The sequence below is a fragment of the Polistes dominula genome, unplaced genomic scaffold (assembly GCF_049000335.1).
Source record: "Polistes dominula isolate Pdom_NZ unplaced genomic scaffold, Pdom_raw_medaka contig_25, whole genome shotgun sequence".
NCBI lineage: Eukaryota > Metazoa > Arthropoda > Insecta > Hymenoptera > Vespidae > Polistes > Polistes dominula.
Genome location: NW_028301094.1, coordinates 2,659,130 through 2,677,754, shown reverse-complemented (window position 1 = coordinate 2,677,754; position 18,625 = coordinate 2,659,130). Strand labels below are relative to the sequence as shown.

The 18,625-nt window shown below is 30.3% G+C and overlaps 4 protein-coding genes across 9 annotated transcripts in view; 3 read left to right on the top strand and 1 right to left on the bottom strand.

Moving 5' to 3' along the window:
• The window catches only part of LOC107063682 (zinc finger and BTB domain-containing protein ttk), a 58,925-nt gene extending 53,716 nt beyond the window's left edge, over window positions 1–5,209 (top strand). Inside the window, exons 5-7 of one of the 2 annotated variants that reach the window (XM_089176424.1) lie at window positions 303–601; window positions 869–1,144; window positions 1,915–5,209. In XM_089176424.1, the coding sequence (XP_089032550.1) occupies window positions 303–601; window positions 869–1,144; window positions 1,915–2,067 (728 nt within the window). In that variant the 3' untranslated portion in view covers window positions 2,068–5,209. Of the gene's footprint in view, window positions 1–302; window positions 602–868; window positions 1,145–1,911 lie in introns of both variants that reach the window. The other variant, XM_089176423.1, reaches the window with a different exon arrangement.
• A 2,160-nt stretch (window positions 5,210–7,369) lies between these two features.
• Window positions 7,370–11,657, top strand: fz (frizzled class receptor). The gene is made up of 3 exons (XM_015315943.2): window positions 7,370–8,914; window positions 9,006–9,385; window positions 9,470–11,657. Exons 1-3 carry the CDS (start codon window positions 8,097–8,099, stop codon window positions 10,006–10,008), a joined length of 1,737 nt encoding a protein of 578 aa, XP_015171429.1. The 5' UTR covers window positions 7,370–8,096; the 3' UTR covers window positions 10,009–11,657.
• A 595-nt stretch (window positions 11,658–12,252) lies between these two features.
• On the bottom strand, window positions 12,253–15,182 carry LOC107063808 (uncharacterized). 5 transcript variants are annotated; one of them, XM_089176428.1, is made up of 6 exons: window positions 14,814–15,010; window positions 14,379–14,524; window positions 13,708–14,079; window positions 13,534–13,638; window positions 12,921–13,185; window positions 12,253–12,781 (listed from the first exon to the last, which is right to left on the bottom strand). In XM_089176428.1, the coding sequence occupies exons 2-6, from the start codon at window positions 14,443–14,445 to the stop codon at window positions 12,568–12,570; spliced, it is 1,023 nt and encodes a 340-aa protein (XP_089032554.1). In that variant the 5' UTR covers window positions 14,446–14,524; window positions 14,814–15,010; the 3' UTR covers window positions 12,253–12,567. The 5 variants fall into 5 exon arrangements, with proteins under 5 accessions (XP_089032554.1, XP_015171398.2, XP_089032552.1 ...); XM_015315912.2 differs by lacking the exon at window positions 14,814–15,010 and adding an exon at window positions 15,052–15,182 and having other exon boundaries at window positions 13,534–14,079; XM_089176426.1 differs by having other exon boundaries at window positions 13,534–14,079; window positions 14,931–15,065.
• Window positions 15,183–15,784: 602 nt separating this feature from the next.
• Got2 (glutamate oxaloacetate transaminase 2) lies at window positions 15,785–18,340 on the top strand. Its single transcript, XM_015315907.2, has 8 exons — window positions 15,785–16,019; window positions 16,210–16,366; window positions 16,446–16,574; window positions 16,644–16,865; window positions 16,934–17,090; window positions 17,158–17,256; window positions 17,337–17,653; window positions 17,729–18,340. Exons 1-8 carry the CDS (start codon window positions 15,925–15,927, stop codon window positions 17,849–17,851), a joined length of 1,299 nt encoding a protein of 432 aa, XP_015171393.2. The 5' UTR covers window positions 15,785–15,924; the 3' UTR covers window positions 17,852–18,340.
• The last annotated feature ends 285 nt before the right edge of the window (window positions 18,341–18,625 follow it).

The following is an 18,625-nucleotide window of genomic DNA, read 5'->3' as shown; positions in this document are numbered from 1 at the left end:
AATTAATTTTTGATAATTGGTACGAATGAGAGAGAGAGAAAGAGAGAGAGAGAAAGGGAGAACAAAATGATTTGCGCGCGTTTGAATGTTATATTATCAATAATACAACAAATACATGTTAATAAATTGAAATAAAGGGAAAAAGAATAATCAAATTTCACGAATTTTTGTTTATACAGGTTCGAGGGGGGGGGGTAAAAAAGAGATTTCCAAAAAATAAATTACGTCATTCGAAGATTAATTTGGAAATTGGTAATAAATTATGAAAATAGTATTTTGGTCCTTTTTTCTCATTCGTACAGATCAACTTCCAAATTTACCGAGCGACATCACCTTCGAGATTTGCACCTCATCGTCGTCCTCCTCGTCACCACCGCCAATTGCAGCAGCCCCTCAGACGACTACCACGACGACGATGACGATGACGACGACGACGAGGTCGGAAGATGAAAATGTTTCCGAATCGACGACGGGTGCTTTCATCAAGTCTGAAAGAGTTGTCAGCGGGGTTCATTTTCTCGACGATCGTGAAGAAGAAAGAGGGGAATTGTTATTACCAAAATCAGAATCGGTTGACAGCGAACCGGAAGTTAGAAAACAGGTTGGTTCATTTGCCATATTGTATTTATATTTTGTAGATAATTTTTAGATCAATTTTATATACTTGTGAGGGGTGGGAGGGTTCAAGGAACACTACTATTGAAAAAAAAAATGATTTAAATGAAAATAACAGCGCTCGCGTGAATGTGTTGGTTTGTGTATGTGTTGGTTTGAATGAAATATCGTATGTGAGAATGAAGAATGAAAGGATGAGAGAAAGACAGAGAGAAAGAGCGAAAAAAAAACCAAATAAACGTTATTTTACAAGCTGCTGGAATACCTCATTCAAAACGACGGTTCCGTAGTCTGCAAGTGGTGCGGCGAGGTGCTACCGTCTCGAACCCGTTGGTACAGGCATAAGTACAAGCTACACGTCTCCACCCAGGTCACTCAACCAGCACCGCTGTTTAAATGCCACAGCTGTAATGCCTACTTCAAATCGCGGAAGGGTTACATTGGTCATCTGAGTGCGAGACATTCCGATAACGAGAACGATGAAAACAGAGAGGAACCGAGCAACAAGAAGACCAGGAAAACGACAGATGTAAGTTTTATTATTTGATTTTTATCGTTAGATCTAATTTTAAATCATTTTTGAAAGTTGAATAAAATAAAATCGAATAATTTTCTAATATAAATGATTGTAATGGTAAATAAATCATTCATTTTTTGTTAACACTAGAACTACTGACAGTTGAGACGTAGCTATCTCTACCAAAACCAGACAAAATAACTGGTCTTTAAAAAAGATATAAAAGTAGAATATTTTTATATTTATTGACTTATTATTATTTTACAAAAGGAACTCCATGTTCTGAGATCTTCAAAACTATATAATAACAATTATAATAATAACAATAAGTACAGTTAACCCTCCTATAATACGGTAGATAGGTTCATAGAAATGCCGTGTTGTGACGGCACAAACCTAACAAAAAGGGGGTTAGAAATATTTTCCGCAACACTGTATCTTTAAAACGGCAAGCCGTTTACAAAGGTTACGTTGTACGAAGGTTTTTTTGAAAGGAAACCGTGTTATAGAATGCCATGTTATAGAAGAGTTCCAGCAATTTATGAATCGTGTTATAAAATACCATGTTGTAGGAGGACTATCTGTACAATAATAAAGAATATTTAGTATCAAAATATTCTTGATACCAAATCAAATTAAAGACCAACTAAAAAATGAGTCAAAATGACTGGTGTGGTAGTTCTAGTGTTAATTTAGTCTAATGTTATAATTACCAACATGTATTATTTAGTTTTTAATAGAATGGAGTTATTTTGTAAAATATTTTTTGTTCTTTTTAGCAGATCGGTAAAGGTCCAGATTGGGAACAACAAAGAGAGAAGGAAGAAAAACTGGTAGCCGACATAATAGATCGTGTAAAACGAGAATGCGAAGCTCAAGGTGAAACAGTGACGAGGAGAGGCTATTCAAGAAGATCTACGGTCATGAACAGCTAAGGCCAACCCCTTTCGTCCACTGATAATCTTCTTCCTGTGATTCGGTTTGAAAGACCTCCATGTTGTATAAAGAATATCGAGGCATCCTATTTGATCGAGCTTCTTCCTCGTTCAGCTCATCTCGATAGATAGACACAAATATATATATATACACACATTACACATTTAAAAAACAAGAAAGACACATACACACACGTACCAAAGATATTCGATTAATTAGAGAAACTCGTTTTAACTCTGATTAAATCGAATAAGATTATTATTTTTTGTCGATTTTTCTCGAAAGTATCCTCGAAAGATAAAAAAAGAGGATTTTTGTTCTCTCGTTAATCAATTCGTATTGCCACAATCAACTTTAGCAATCAACGAGAAATGATTTTCTCTGTAAATAGGAAAGAGAGACGTTGTGTGGACGATGTTTTTAAATAATTGAGTTTATTACTTGGGCGCCATGGATTCGATACGATTCACAAAATGCGCTGCAAAAAAAAAACAAAAAAAAAGAAAATGGAGGTAAAATATAATTAAAATAATGAGCAAAGAGAACAAATCTAAACGAATGATAATGAGAAAGAGAAACATTTAGTGCCAAATATATGTATCTTCCTGGACGTAAAACGCGTCGTCTAATTTCGAAACAAAAACCGTTCTTATAATTACGATTATTATTATAATAATTATAAATTAATTTTTTTTAGCGTTATTATTATCGTTAAACAAATAAATAGCCTCTTTATTATGGGGCTGTGGCCAAAAAGAGAAAACATATTAAATACGCGAGGTTGCGTTTGGTTTTCTTTTTCACTGTGTCTCGATCGATACGTATCCTAGTTAAAAAAGAAACAAAAAAGAGAAAAATCCGTATAAAACGATGTAAATAGGATGTTAAATAGTCAGAAATGTAAAACAAACAAACAAACAAACAAACAAAATGATTATGATGATAATGATGATGTCTCTTTTCCTAATACGGAGAGACTACTCTACGGTCATATTTCACTGTGCGATCTACGTATTTTAAAAACAAACAAACAAAATCGAGAAATACGACAGACTCGTATGTATGTATATGTAAAAAATACACGTATATGTGTGTATATACGAGAGATACGCGACGCTACCTGAAAAAAATTAACAAGAAAAATAAAACAAACCGTTTAATCTTAATTATATTTGCTCAATTAGGACGAAAACGTGATGCGTAAATATATATATATATATATATATATATATATTGTATATGTATGTATGTATGTATATATTTATGTATCAAGGCCGATCGTTCCTCTCGCGCTCCGTCTGCACATTTTTTCCTCGCACTATAATTACGACATGATATCTCTCTTTGTCTAATTATAATTATATAATGAAACCGTATCCGCACGTCATATTCGAGTATACTATAATACAAATAATAATAATAATAATAATAGTAATAATAATAATAATAATAAAATCGTAAAGTTTCATGATGGAGTACAAAGTACGGTACATTTTTCTCTTTGCACGGGAGCATTTATGGATCTCAGTCACACGTTAAAGTTAAATAAGAACATTTTTTAATCCATTACCAGGATTGTCAGTTCGTAGTAAATATTTGTATTTAAATCAGGGATAAAACAATTGTTAATAATTATTCTATTTCTTATTTCATTGAATATTTTTTTTGTGTTCTAATCAAGGCCTAAAATGAGCGTTGAACAATACGTCAAAACCAAATACAATCTACGAACTAATTTAATTATCGTTAGTTATTATATTAATTTATTTATTAATTAACTTACTCTTCCTTCTTAATTATTTACTTACTGACTTACTGACAGCCTGGATGGAACGATCGGATCTCGCGAATAGTTTCGCTAGAATGATTGATAGGTATAGTTAGTTAGATATATACCCGTGGATACGCAAATGTATGAATTAAAGTGAAGGAAAGTAAAGATAGAAGAATAGATGAGAAAGAAGAAGAAGAAAAAGAAAAGTAGAATACGTGATATAAATTATTTAAATAATCACGTAAAATGACAGATTTTAAAAGTGTCCTTAGTAGCACAAAATATTGAATACATGTGTATTTAATATTAAAAAGAGATTCAATGTCTTTTTAATATTAAATACACATGTATTCAATATTTTTCAATACTTCGTGCTACTAGGGGTGTTTCCATGAAATTGAAAGAGAAATGGAAGAAAGAAGAAAAAAAGAAAGAAAGAAAGAAAGAAAGAAAGCTAAAATTTTTCCTATATATTTCCGGGAAAGTCTGTCCATTTTTTGAACGTTCTCGAAAGTATTTTAATGTTTACTACTAAATACTACTACTACTATTACTAATACTTACTAATACTATTACTACTACTACTACTATTACTACTATTACCATTACTATTACTAATTATTATTAATACTACCGTGCGCGTTTATTCGATGCAACGAGAGATGATAAATTGAGTTTTAAAAAAAGGTGTATACAATTTTTCGAATTCTTCCGTGCGCATAAATGCGTCCGAACTAGATGATAAGTTTGGTGCTAATATGTCGAACGCGGTAGTTAACTTCTTTCCGTTACACATCCCAACGTAATTATGCATATTTTCTATATCAATGCATCGGCTTCAAATATTTTAAAACAGAGACAGAGAACGAAAAAGGACAATGAAAATGAAAATGAAAAGAAAAATCAACATGGCTACGAAACTTACGAAATTGAATCTCGCGCGCAATCGTACTGCGCATCAATGGCGTCTCACGCGTAAAAGCCGAGGATGTGTAACAACATCGTTTCACCCTTCTTCCTAACTATCGATAATAAGATACACGGTCGTCTTTCATCCTCCTCCCTCGTTAATTTTATACTCATCTGATTTGATGAACTTAATGATGACCGATGAACTGACCGATGACGGTCGTTTCGCTCGTATTAAAAATCATATCAAAGACGCGCGAACATTCAAATTTTCTTCGTTCAAAAATGAAACAAAAATACGATCTCAAGAAGAACGAAAGAAAAAAAAAGAGAAAAAGAGAGAGAGAGAGAAAGAGAGAAAGAAAGTAAAGCGGGACGACAATTCAAACTAAAACGAAGACAAATACGCGCTGGTCGCGTTGTTAATTAAAAATTAAAATTAAAAAAAAAAAAAAAAAGAGTAATCAAAACAAAATCTTCGTACGATCTTGAAATCGTCCCTCTTGATCGCATACAAGCTCGTAATAAAAAAAAAAAAAAAATTAATAAATGCTCTTCCGATAGAAAGGCAAACTTTGCCAGCTCGTCCCCTCCCACTATTAACCCATCACCTCCCTATCACTTTTCGTGCCAATAGATTCAATTTGATTTTTCCGAAAAGACTCGGAAGGCTCTTTTCCCTCCGTACAAAATGAAATGATCAATATATCGTCCACGAGAGAAGCGTAAATACGATTCTTCCTCAGGGAGACGTTCCTCCGTTTGATAAATCGTCTTCCGAATAATTAGATTATTCTGTAAATATACGCGAAAAAAAAAAGAAGAAAGAAAGAAAGAGATAGAAAGAAAGAAAGCCATGAGTGTAAATTCATTGCACCTGGATAAAATATTTTATCGAATCGTCTTCCTTCGAATAATCATCATTCTCTAGTGTCCAATCAAAACCCATCCAACCCTCACCAACAACCCCATCACATTCACAAAACGCTTCCTCGTTCTTCAGAAATCACATATAGAGAAACGATGAGAAAATAGTTTATACAAATATTTCGCGCTCTAACTTATTTCATTCGTCGACCGATACGACAAAAGAAGAAGAAGAAGAAGAAGAAAAAAAAAATATCGTCCGTTTATAGATCGTTCCAAAAAAAAAAAAAAAGGAATTCTCTTAAGGGAGGAAGAGGAAAAACTGCCTCGCACGACGTATTTCAATCTTCCGTAAATGAATCTTAAGTGTTATTAATCGTAAAAATGTAAGGCTGATCCTCTCCTAAACGGAGTATCGACGATTTGAGATGTGAGAGTATTTCAAAGGAGATAAATTATTTATTTGTTTACGATAAAACGAGAAAGAAAAGAGAAAGAGGGAGAGAATGAGTGTGAGAAAGAGAGAGAGAGAGAGAGCGAGAGAGCGAGAGAGAGAGAGAGAGAAAGTGAAATAAAAAAAAAACAACAGAAAAGTAAGTTAAAACTTGCTTTTCAATTATCAATGGATTTTTACACCGAACTTGAAATAAATTATCGGTGAAAAATCCATTAGATGACCATGAAAAGTGTCATCAAAAGCGCACGAGAGCTTCGTCAGCGAGTATCCAAGTATTTGTTGAAAATACACGAATATATCTGTGAGATATTATCAACAAAATAATAAATGATATTATAAAAAGAAGATTCAAGATATTTAAAATAAACTCTGAGTAATGATAGGTCTCAGAGAAAACAAAAAAAAATATATATTTTTTATCAAAGCAACATCTCACATGTTCTCTGACGTTTCTTTTACATGTTGTACAATCAGAAAGTTCTTAAATAACAATTATTATGTGAAATGAATTTATTAACATGGAAGAAACATTAGGGATTTCGTTGACGTTTATGACAGTATTTTCAATTTTGAATAGAATCGAAAAATAAAAATCATTTAATTGTAATAAATACTATCATCTAAGGTAATCATGGTCGTATAACATTTGAACAAAGTTTCAAAAAATATTAGGTCTACCGGAAACTTCTGTCTTTTGAAATAAACATCAGTTGAATTTTTCGTCACTAAGGGGTAAGGCCCCATTTATTAAAATGGAATATACAAATTGCCACCATGTTGGTAAGAATTCAAAAGTAATTCAATTAATTAATTGTTCAAATTAGGAATAATTTATTATTTTATTTTATTTTAAAAATGGTTGAGTAATAAAAATGTTTCTTTTTCGTGAGACTCTCTTTAATCGTTCATTTGAGAGTTTATTATTAATGTTATGAATCGTTCTTTTAAAACAATATCTCACGGATAAATCGACAAATGTATTTTTTCTTCTCTCTCTTGAATATTCGCCGTACGATGTGATATAAATATTGCGACAGACAAACGTAATAATTATTATCAATTGCGCTGATCATTAGCGGTAACACAAGAAAAACGTTACGACTAACGAATGCGAGCGTATTGTGCATTAATGTGTCGGGAAAGAAATAAAATCAAAATGAACTGATCGATTTAACTTGATATAATTAATTCTATATCCTAAAATAAACCCCATTCTAAAAAAAAAAATAATCATCACATCGTTGATCCTGTTCTAGTAAAAAAAAAAACAAAATAAATTACAAGTAAACAAAAGCATCAGGTTTCATTAATAAATCATCAAATTAACAATTAAAAAAAAAGAAATAATCGATTGAAGTTGTTCGAGAGACTTTTTTTTTTGCAAGCCGCACCCTCTAAATTTACGTAAGCCCTAAAAAAGAATGAAATATTAAATTCAGAAGGTGTTGTGTGTGTTAAAATCGATTTGTAGTAAAGTTCTTGTTCACGTGACAATGATGTCATAATTAAAGAAAATTTCATTGAAAAGTAAACGTCGATAGATGTCTGCTTAATTTAAATGAAATTCGAATCGCGACGAAACCTTGAAAGGGTTGTTGCATTCAGGGTGAATACCCAAAAGGATATCGAATAACGCGGATAGTTGTATGTTCTACCAAAAGAGGGACAGTGTAGCGCAGAAGGAAGAAAAGAAAGATAATAGTATCCCCCTCTATAACGATTGCGTCGAATTGGTTCTGTTTACGAGCGTGAGCAGGACGTGAGCAGTGTTGCCTTCTAGTGCGGTATTGTCGAGAAGTATTCGAAAGCAGCAAAATTATACGTCAAAGATTGGATTGATCGATCTTTAGAAACCCATCAAGTTTCTTACAGTTTTAACGGTGACATTTTTCAATCCGGTTTTATCGTAATGCAACCTTGAATTATCGTGCGTAACTTGGCGTGAAGTGGACAAGGAGTATAAAAATAAAACGAAACGTTTAAAAAATAGACGACTTAGGCGTCGTTCAAATTGTTTCGCTATGGTGTTCAGTTTTCCTTTTTTCTTCGAACCAATTTGTATTGCTCTGTTGATGGGCGTGATCGATGCATCAACTTTGCAGACGAAGGATCCTCTTGCTCATCATGGTAGATGTGAACCGATTACAATTAATCTTTGTATGAATATACCATACAACGAGACCATTATGCCAAATTTGATGAACCATCAGAAACAAGAAGAGGCTGGTTACGAGGTCCATCAATTTGCTCCTCTCGTCAAAGTCAAATGCAGTCCCGATTTACGTTTTTTTCTATGCTCTGTTTATGCACCAGTTTGCACCATCATCGAAAAGGCGATACCACCTTGTAGATCACTTTGTGAAAGTGCTCGTGCCGGTTGTGAAGATTTGATGAACAGTTTTGGTTTCAATTGGCCGGATAACCTTGATTGTTCCAAATTACCAGAAAATGGAAAAGAACTTTGTGTTGGTACTAATGAAACAGCACCAGTGGAACCATCGGCACCTGCATATTCTCCACCTCGTATGCCAGTTGCTGAGTTTCAGCCACCTTGGAACGGTCCTGGAACTACTTCTTACAATAGTAATGGATTTGCACTAGGTGCCAGAGACTTTGGTTTTGTTTGTCCCGTGCAATTTAAAGTCCCACATAGTTTGGGTTATTCTCTCAAAGTTGGGAATAAAATAGAACCCAATTGTGGTGCACCTTGTGATGGTATGTTCTTCACCGAGAGAGAACGTAATTTCTCCAGAGTTTGGGTTGGTACTTGGGCATCTCTCTGTGCAGCATCCTGTTTTTTTACATTCTTGACATTTCTTATTGACACCGACAGATTTAGGTATAGATAAACTTATTACTCTTGGTAGAAAATTAATTACATTCTTCTTAATTAATAAAACGGAGTCATTCTAACTGCTTTTTAATTGCAGGTATCCTGAGAGACCTATTATTTTTTTATCGGTATGCTATCTGATGGTAGCATTGACATATGTGATAGGTTGGGCTGCTGGTAATTCTATTGCATGTAGAGAGCCTTTTCCTCCGCCTCTTGACATGCGTATTCAAATGGTATCTACAATAACTCAAGGAACCAAACATGAACTGTGTACCGTGCTTTTTATGGTGCTTTATTTTTTTGGTATGGCATCTAGTATATGGTGGGTTATACTCACATTGACGTGGTTCCTAGCAGCTGGTTTAAAATGGGGACACGAAGCTATAGAAGCTCACTCACAATATTTTCATTTAGCTGCTTGGGCAGCACCGGCAATAAAAACTGTAACAGTTCTTGCAATGGGTAAAGTAGAAGGTACATATACATCTTTTAAATATGAACATACAATGACTTCTGTTTTGTTTACGAATTTGTAAAATTATTTTGATCATTTTTCAGGTGATATATTATCCGGTGTTTGCTACGTGGGTTTGTGGAATGTCGATGCATTAAGAGGATTTGTTTTAGCACCTCTTTGTGTTTATTTAGTTCTTGGAACAGCCTTCCTTTTCGCCGGATTTGTTTCTCTCTTTCGCATACGCACCGTTATGAAACATGATGGTACAAAGACAGACAAGTTAGAAAAGTTAATGATCCGTATCGGTATTTTTTCCGTATTATATACCGTTCCAGCACTCATAGTGATCTCTTGTCTTTTCTACGAACAAGCGTATTTCGATCAATGGATGTTAACTTGGAACATGGAAATGTGTTCGCGACCTGGTTTACAATCGCTTTACTCAATGCCTTGTCCTATAGGAGATCGTACTCGTGACTTCGGTCGACGACCAGATTTCGAAGTATTTATGATTAAATATTTGATGGCAATGATAGTTGGTATTACTAGTAGCTTCTGGGTATGGTCTAGTAAAACGTTAAGTAGTTGGAGACAATTCTTTAATCATCTGCAAGGTCGTCGTACAGAAGCGTACGTGTGAAATTAATTAATCGTGTTTAAGATATTATAAAAAGGAAGAATGACTTTTGTCAATGTTATTTGCTGTCATTGACAAATTATAATGCTTAGGAACAGAAGTAAACAAAAAAAAATCCGGTGACAGTTAACTCAAATGATCTCGATTGTTTCGTTTTAGTGCATTTTATGCAATGAAAAAATAACTTTCAAAAAGGGTTTTTAAATATTATTTTCGTTTTAGAATACAAATTTATTTTTTCATTGATGAATAATGTATTAAATATGCTTATCGTATTGATTACTTCCAAAGAAAAAAAAAACAAGAAGAAGAAGAAGTCAAAGCACGCTTAAAAATTTGTCAATGTGTTTTAAGGCTGTCACCCTTTGTAGAATTTTAAAGACATTTTTAGAATTTGTAATGTGCCAAACGAGTGTTATATTTTTATAAACGATGCACGTCCTCTGAATGTCCATAAGCCTTTTTATCTATTTTAACAGCAATTTGCATGACACGTGTGTGTAAGATATAATGACTGATAGTTTATCAATTTGAAAGTATTATTACACGATGTCTGCTTTTTAAACTCTTTTTAGATATATTATATTAAGAAAACATTTGATAAAGGCAGTTCTTCTTTTTATACTGTTCAACTTTGTAATTAAAATGTATACAACCAATTTTTTGATTTAATCTTTTCAGAATAGATTATCTATTTTAATCTAAGAGCTGGATATTTATGAAAATAATTCAAATATTATTCTAAATACTATTTGGAATAATAGATTTCTTTTCAAATCTATCAAAATTTGATTTATCAAAATCAAATGCATGATAATATTTCAATTTTTTTATTTTACTTATAATACAAAAAATTAAATATTATTATTTATACTATATCTTACGATAATCTAGATTTACATTTTGATTAGAAAACTTATGAAAATTTAAATATTTTTTTATAAGATTCAAATCAACATGTGGTCAAAATCCTGAAAAGATTAAACTAATTGTAAGTTAAAGAATTATTTAACCCATTTACATCCGTAAAACAAAATATTTCGTTAACCCGAACATTCAAACAACTGTGAGTTACAATTCTTATAATTAGATTTTTAACGAGCGTTGCGTATTTAGTGTTACACTGGAAATGGGTTAACATAAATCAATTATTGTATCCTCTGTTTCATTTTAATTAAGAAAGAACTGACACAGTACATAACACGCTTAATGAAGGAACGTATTTCTTTGAATTCATTAAGAAACTGCCTAGAAATAATAATACTCAGAAAAAGACTTCAAGGACTGTTCAATTTTGTTTAGATTTTATATTTTTATTATTTTTTTTTTTAATACATATATATATATGTGAAAATGGCAATCTTAATAATCAGGTACGAATTATATCGTGATCAAAAATAATCCTATGCGTGGCTCGAATTAAGATGTTTACTTATAGAATTAATTGTAAATAGTTAAAGCTACTTTACTTTTTAAATCATGTATATGTATCGTAGTATGTATAATTTTAAAGAATTGTGTACATATATGTATACACATGCAAACTAGGCACACGCCAATTTTCTTGGCACTCTTTAATGTTTCCTATATACTAAAATCAAATAGCGGTGATAAGCTTAAAAAAAAAGAAAAAAAAAAAAGAGAAAAGAAAATACCGCACAAATTGATCAAATATTTGAATTTTTTAATTTTTGTTATTTTTTTTTTTTTCCATGAAACATTATTATTGATTTATCGATTTTATTTTTCTTTTTTAACGATATATTTTATTGAAGAGTTTTTTTTTTTTTTTTTAGAAAAAATTATTTATTAATCAAATGTTTTATAAATATTATTATTTTCTTATGTGTATCATAAAGTATATAAAAAAAATATACTTTCGTAATAAAATGAATTTAACTTGATATCAAAATTATTCTTGATAATCGAGTTCAATCACAATGTTCCAAGACTATTAACAATTCGTCCATTAATTAAAAAAGCTGCCGAATTTTTCACTTATGTACGTTACGCAAATTTGATTCTCACACTAATAATATGTATGACTTGCAACATAAAAAAAAAAAAAAAGAGAGAGAGAGAGCGAGTGATAGAGAGAGAGAGAGAGAGAGAGAATCACATGTGTTTACTTGCTAATAGAATATTAAGTAAATTGTACGTAAAATAAAGCGTAACGTGCAGGATTATTATACTGCTAAATAAATATATTATAAGTATATTAAAATATAGTAATGAACGAGATGAATGTATGCAAGTAATTATATATATACATATATATATATATATTTAATATAAAATCAATTTTTATACGGATACAAAAATTTATAACATCCATTTACACTTGAGAAGAATATGTGCGATATTTATTCGCAGAGGTACAAAAACTTTATTTCGTTCCTATTCGAACGAAAATCACGTGGCATTGCATGCATGTTATACAATACTCATGGAAGTTTTAATTTTATATGTCCAAAACTTAATAAAGCCGTCGATACTTATGTATAAACATCGTAGAGAACTATTATTATTTCTTTAAATTTTAAACGATACTTTCTATTCTATTTATTTTGGCTTTGGTGTTTTCATAATACCCTTTTTTCGTAAGTATAAAACAAGCCATGGTGCTACACCGCAAGTAATCGATAATCTTATTGGCGCAAACATTTTGTGAATACCATATGCCAATAAAAATCCGGACGAATTATTCATAATTTGTATTATTTTGTCGTTTTCGGTATTAATGACTTTTTCCAAATAAGGCATTAGATCTATTCCACTAAAAATAAAGGGGTAACAGTTAATATTTATAACTTTGAATATTTTTCAAACGATCAGACAACACATTTTCTATATTAAAAATGCGATATCTAATGAATATTCATTATATATGTGTTGTATACATTAATTCAACAAACCTAACAACAGCGGTATAAAAGAATCCAAGTGAAGCTAATGAAATGGCTATGTGAAATATTACAATAACTTTTCCATAATCCTTTACGATCATTTTGAATCTTTCTTTTTTACTCTGTACTATTTTCTTTTTAATTTCATTCTCCGTATTCGTAGTATTATTCGTTGTTGTCGGTCTATTCGTCGAGTATCTCATATGATTTATATAAATCGGATGTAATAATTTATTACCAAGCATACTCATCAAAATGGCTTCGTTCGTGATACCTGAATAACAAATTTTAACATACTATTTGTCTAGTTTAAAATGAGATTACAACAATTTCTACAAAACAACGATTACATTGGAAATTAATGTGCATACAACTTAATATTCCTTTGCACTCTACGAATAGATTTTTCTTATATTAAAAGAAAGTTAAAATAAATTGTACTATTTTTAAAATATCTTGATCTTTCAAGTTATAAAAATATATATGTAAGTAAAAAAATAAAAATAAATTCATGATAAAATATGAATTTCAAATAAATTTAGTTATAAAATAAGTTACATCTTTATCACATATCAAATAATGCATTGAATATATGTAAAATTATGTTAGCAATTTCTCTAACCATTTTTAACTGGATTAGAAAATAAGATATTAGTACTGGATAACTTGTAATTTGATTTTTGCATATCTTCAGCAATGTATTTGCTATCTTTAGCCCATTGTCCACCTGGCATATTGAAATGAGTTGATTTACCAGTTGAACAGAAAGGTTTAGGTACATTACTTTGCATGCTACCATTTAAACTGACTGTGCCTGTACAATCGTACGAATCAACGTGCATGTTTTCACGAACAATAGTCAAATTTTGTTTTCCATTGAACGTTTCATTCTTGCCGTTAAAAGACGAGAACTTTAATGAATTGTTTGCGGTGACTTTGTTAGCACCATAAATCAAAATAGGACTTGCAATGTCCCTTGCTCGTTCTGGAGTAAATCGGCCAGTCTCGTTTGCAAATATTTCCGAAACGTTATTTGGAAGTGGTATAGTTGGTGCATCAGGATAACGACGTATATTAGTTACGTGTAAAATCTTCATTTGAGTTTTTGATGGTACCAATTCACGTTTCCATTGAAATGTTGTTTTCATAGGATAACTTGTTATACCAACTGTACACACACACATATATTCGAAATAATTATTATATAATGATAAAGAGAGTAATTACGTACAGGTTGTACCTAGTAACCGAGCCGGTTTTCTTTTACTGATAGAAATTGTTGAGAAAAATGTTATGGTGTACATCAAGTTGCACGAGTTTTTGTATAAGAACATCAATGCAGTTGCTAGAAATTTTTTCTTATTCCGCAAATGGAACGCGTTACAATCCGGCACATTTACTAAGTACACTCTGTATATATATATATATGTTTAAAATTTTGAAATAAATTTTATATTAACAACGTACTTGGTTGCAAGTTGCGATTAAACATTGTTAACAAGTCAGGACAACGATTTATTCTTGATAACGCCATTGTGATAAAAGTAATGTGATATTCTTTTAACAGATTTAAATTTCTATTTGTTCTTCTGACTTATCCTTCTACCGGTCATCTATATGAAATATGGCGAATAATTATTTATGCAAAAGAAATAAAGAAGGGGAAAAATGAATATATTAATAGACAGGTTTTGCAAATTGCATTCTCATGTGTCATGTGATCTACAAGTTTGTAGGATAAAACAATTGACATGAGAAAAAAGTGATTTAAAAAAGAAAGAACATAAAAATAGAATTAAAAATTAAATTACTGAGAAACTAAATAATTATATCATTGAAATAGATTTCTTTTGATTAAATGATGACATTTTAATCATAACCATTTAAATAAATATAACCTACAATTTGGATATAGTTTGATATTACACTAAACTTATAACTACGAAGTAATTATTATTAGATGATATCTGAAATCAAAAATAAATTAATAATGAATGATACAAATAATTGATTTTTTATATTCTTATTTGTGTTACGTTCACATATACTGTACTAATATGTCATGTGTCACTCTCGTGACGTAACAACACTGCGGTAAAATGGAAATAATTTGAATAAAGAGAAAAAGTAACATGCGTACTACGATTGTTTTTTTTTTTTAATTAGATGAATGTCTATTGAATTTTAAACAATTAATCATTGTTTAATTATTAACACTTATTATAGAATATTAAAAGGAAACAGTAACGTATACTAAAAGTATGTGATATTTAAAACGAATATTTACATCGAAATTTCACGCTATCTTGTGTTATTTTAAAGTAATTATTCAACGAATTCGTCGATCATGTAGGATTCTCACATATTTATCAAATATTTTGAAATTAAGAGAATTTTATTTTCTCTATATAAAAGTAGATTTGTTATATTACATATGTAAAGAGAACACACACACAAACGTTATTTTAATTAATTTTTTATTTCTAATTTGAACTTTTAACATTGTTATTGTTATCAATTATTTTAAGATAAAAGAACATTCAGGGCTGTATTTATAAGGTTCTCTTATATTCTCTTCTTTTATTAAGAATAATTTCCGAATGAAATAATTGTAAACGAGTTTAAATATCAATTTGTATGATAATTTATGTAAACTTATTACTGCTTTTGATAATAAATATAATTTTTATTTAATATTTTTCTTATACGATAATCGATCTTTTTAAATTTGTTTAAAATTTTATTTTTTAATTATCTTTAAATATCTTATCTTTAAACATAGATAAATTAATACTTTCAAGTAAACATAAATAGCACAAAAGTAGAATAATAAGTAATATCACATATAACGATAAATTTGATATGATATTCGCGCATGATCTACCGGGGACTAGTGTAACGTCAGCATCTGTCTCCAGTTGTTACTTCCATATTAATCCGTGTTCTCTGGATCAGAACTGATTAGAACAAGTGAATTTTATTAGAATTTCCATATTTTTCTATTAATTATAAAATGGCACCGAGTAATATTCAACTTGTATCATCAATGGCGAAAACATTGTTGAGAAGTGAACAATACGCTTATTCTTTAAATATTTCTAGATCAAGGTAAAGTATTTGAAATTATTGCAACTATGTATGACCTTTTTAACCTTCATTCCAAATGAAGAAATTCATTTATATCTTTATTTGTCACAGAATTTTATCAACATTTTCATATCTTTTCTTATATATAGTTGCACTTTAAAAAGATACTTTTGTTTCGTTAATTGTTTTATTGATAATTATTATATTTTAGGTCATGGTGGTCGCATGTGGAACTAGGACCTCCAGACGTTATTTTAGGTGTTACAGAAGCTTATAAAAAAGATCAAAATCCAAATAAAATTAATTTAGGTGTAGGAGCTTATAGAGACGATAATGGAAAACCTCATGTGCTTCCAAGTGTCCGTAAGGTATGTCATATTTTATGTCAAAATAAACTTGAATAAACATATATATATATGTCAAATTAAAATAATATGATTTTTCTAGGCAGAAGAAAACATTAGAGGGAAGAATTTAGATAAAGAATATTTCCCAATCTCAGGAAACCCAGACTTTTGTAAACACAGTATTACATTGGCATTAGGAGATAATAATGAAGTTTTAGCTCAAGAATCAGTACGTATATGAATACTCAATTTATCAATAATTTTCTATACTTTTCTAAACATATTCATTTGTTTTTAGAATGCAACGGTTCAAGGAATTTCTGGTACAGGTTCTCTGTGCATTGGAGCCAAATTCCTGGCTCAATTCTTCCCAGGTAACAGAGAAGTTCACGTTCCAACACCAACATGGGGAAATCATAACCCATTATTTAGACATGCTGGGTTGGCTGTAAAACAATATCGTTATTTTGATCCAAATACATCTGGATTAGATTTTCAAGGCATGATGGAGGATATATCTGTAAGTTGTTACATAAAATACTGCAATTGTAACATTGATTTTATTATTAATAATGATTTTATTAACAGAAAATCCCTGAGAAATCAATAATACTCTTACATGCCTGTGCTCATAATCCAACTGGTGTTGATCCTAAATTAGAACAATGGGGTGAATTGTCTGCACTAATAAAGAAAAGAAATCTCTTTCCATACTTTGATATGGCGTATCAAGGATTTGCTTCAGGTAAAGTATTTTAATAACAATGAAGTTTAGGTCATTGAATTGTTTATTAATATTCCTATTTTTATAGGTTCCACTGATAAAGATGCAGCAGCCGTTAGATTGTTCATCAAAGATAAACATAAGATTGCTTTAGCTCAATCCTATGCAAAAAATATGGGACTCTACGGTAATATACAAAAAATATAATTAAAAAATTAATAATATTAAGATATAATACATAAGATTTACAGTACTGTTTGTTAATAGGTGAACGTGTTGGAGCATTTTCATTAATTACATCCAGCAAACAAGAAGCTACTGCTGTTATGTCGCAGCTTAAAATTATAATCAGACCTATGTATTCCAATCCTCCTATTTCTGGAGCACGAATTGTTTCTGAAATATTAGGAAATCCGGAATTAAAAGAAGAATGGCTACGCGATGTTAAAGCAATGGCTGATCGTATTATTTCCGTGCGCACTAAATTACGAGGGAATTTAGAAAAGTTGGGAAGTTCGCGTAATTGGCAGCACATTACTGATCAGATTGGAATGTTCTGTTTTACAGGTCTTAAAGCTCCAGAGGTAAAATAATTCATTTTCTTACATTAATACAATGTGGTATACAATGTGTTTTATATGTTTTTTTTTAAATTTTAGGTTGCAAAACTTACATCACAGTATAGTGTATATCTTACTAAAGATGGAAGAATATCTATGGCAGGTGTATCAAGCAAAAATGTGGATTATCTTGCTAATGCTATTCACCAAGTAACCAAATAAATTAACATTTTATTCGATTTCAAGGAAACGAATCGAATTATCTTTTTCTCCCAAAGGATAAAGGGCATAGTTTATAAATTAATCAAAAAATTCCAATTAATTCAACGAAAGATATATATTTTTAGCTAATGCATTTAATTTACATCACTGCTGGCAGTGCAGTTTATAAAACAAGAAGGTTAATTATGCGTGATATTATGTAAAGATTTTTATAATTTAAAAAAAGAAACATATTCATTTGACAACATTTATCTAGTATTAATGTTAATGGTTATTCAATAACTTTTAGCATAAACAGATAATGTACTTTAAATGAAATATTTTCCTCTTGTGAGAATGTGTGTTTTGCTTGATATCTGCCCTTTTTTTTAACTTTGTATTATCAGGATTATTCTTTTCCTTTAAGTTAAACTGTATAAATCGCCATGAATTACTTTTTGTTTGTAAAGTATAAACAATAATATAACTTTTATATTAGCATATATATAAGCATTGTTATTTTGATGTTTTACATATCCTAATTATCGAATTTAATTACTTGCACTGATCAAATCTAAAAATTATTTGCAAATAGAAGATAACACATTACAGCACTATCTATAAATGAAATTGATATTATTACAATCCTTTATTTTTTTATAAATTTAATTTCAATTTAATAAATACTTTTATGTGTGTTCGGTTCTTTTTTTTAATTTAAAATATTATGATTTATAATATTTAACAAATTTATAGAATGTACCTTTTTATATTTACAAATTTAAAGTTCATCTA

What these genes read in the sequence shown, in the direction of transcription:
- Got2 (XM_015315907.2), top strand. Translation starts at nt 15,925, where the DNA reads ATGGCACCGAGTAATATTCAACTTGTATCATCAATGGCGAAAACATTG. An exon ending in TGCTTCCAAGTGTCCGTAAG is followed by an intron (nt 16,367 to 16,445) that starts GTATGTCATATT and finishes TGATTTTTCTAG; the next exon opens with GCAGAAGAAAACATTAGAGG. An exon ending in CAGGTCTTAAAGCTCCAGAG is followed by an intron (nt 17,654 to 17,728) that starts GTAAAATAATTC and finishes TTTAAATTTTAG; the next exon opens with GTTGCAAAACTTACATCACA.
- fz (XM_015315943.2), top strand. Translation starts at nt 8,097, where the DNA reads ATGGTGTTCAGTTTTCCTTTTTTCTTCGAACCAATTTGTATTGCTCTG. An exon ending in ATTGACACCGACAGATTTAG is followed by an intron (nt 8,915 to 9,005) that starts GTATAGATAAAC and finishes TTTTAATTGCAG; the next exon opens with GTATCCTGAGAGACCTATTA. An exon ending in TGCAATGGGTAAAGTAGAAG is followed by an intron (nt 9,386 to 9,469) that starts GTACATATACAT and finishes ATCATTTTTCAG; the next exon opens with GTGATATATTATCCGGTGTT.
- LOC107063808 (XM_015315912.2), bottom strand. Translation starts at nt 14,445, where the DNA reads ATGGCGTTATCAAGAATAAATCGTTGTCCTGACTTGTTAACAATGTTT. An exon ending in TAATCGCAACTTGCAACCAA is followed by an intron (nt 14,080 to 14,378) that starts GTACGTTGTTAA and finishes GTGTGTGTACAG; the next exon opens with TTGGTATAACAAGTTATCCT. An exon ending in TTCTAATCCAGTTAAAAATG is followed by an intron (nt 13,186 to 13,533) that starts GTTAGAGAAATT and finishes TTTGTTATTCAG; the next exon opens with GTATCACGAACGAAGCCATT.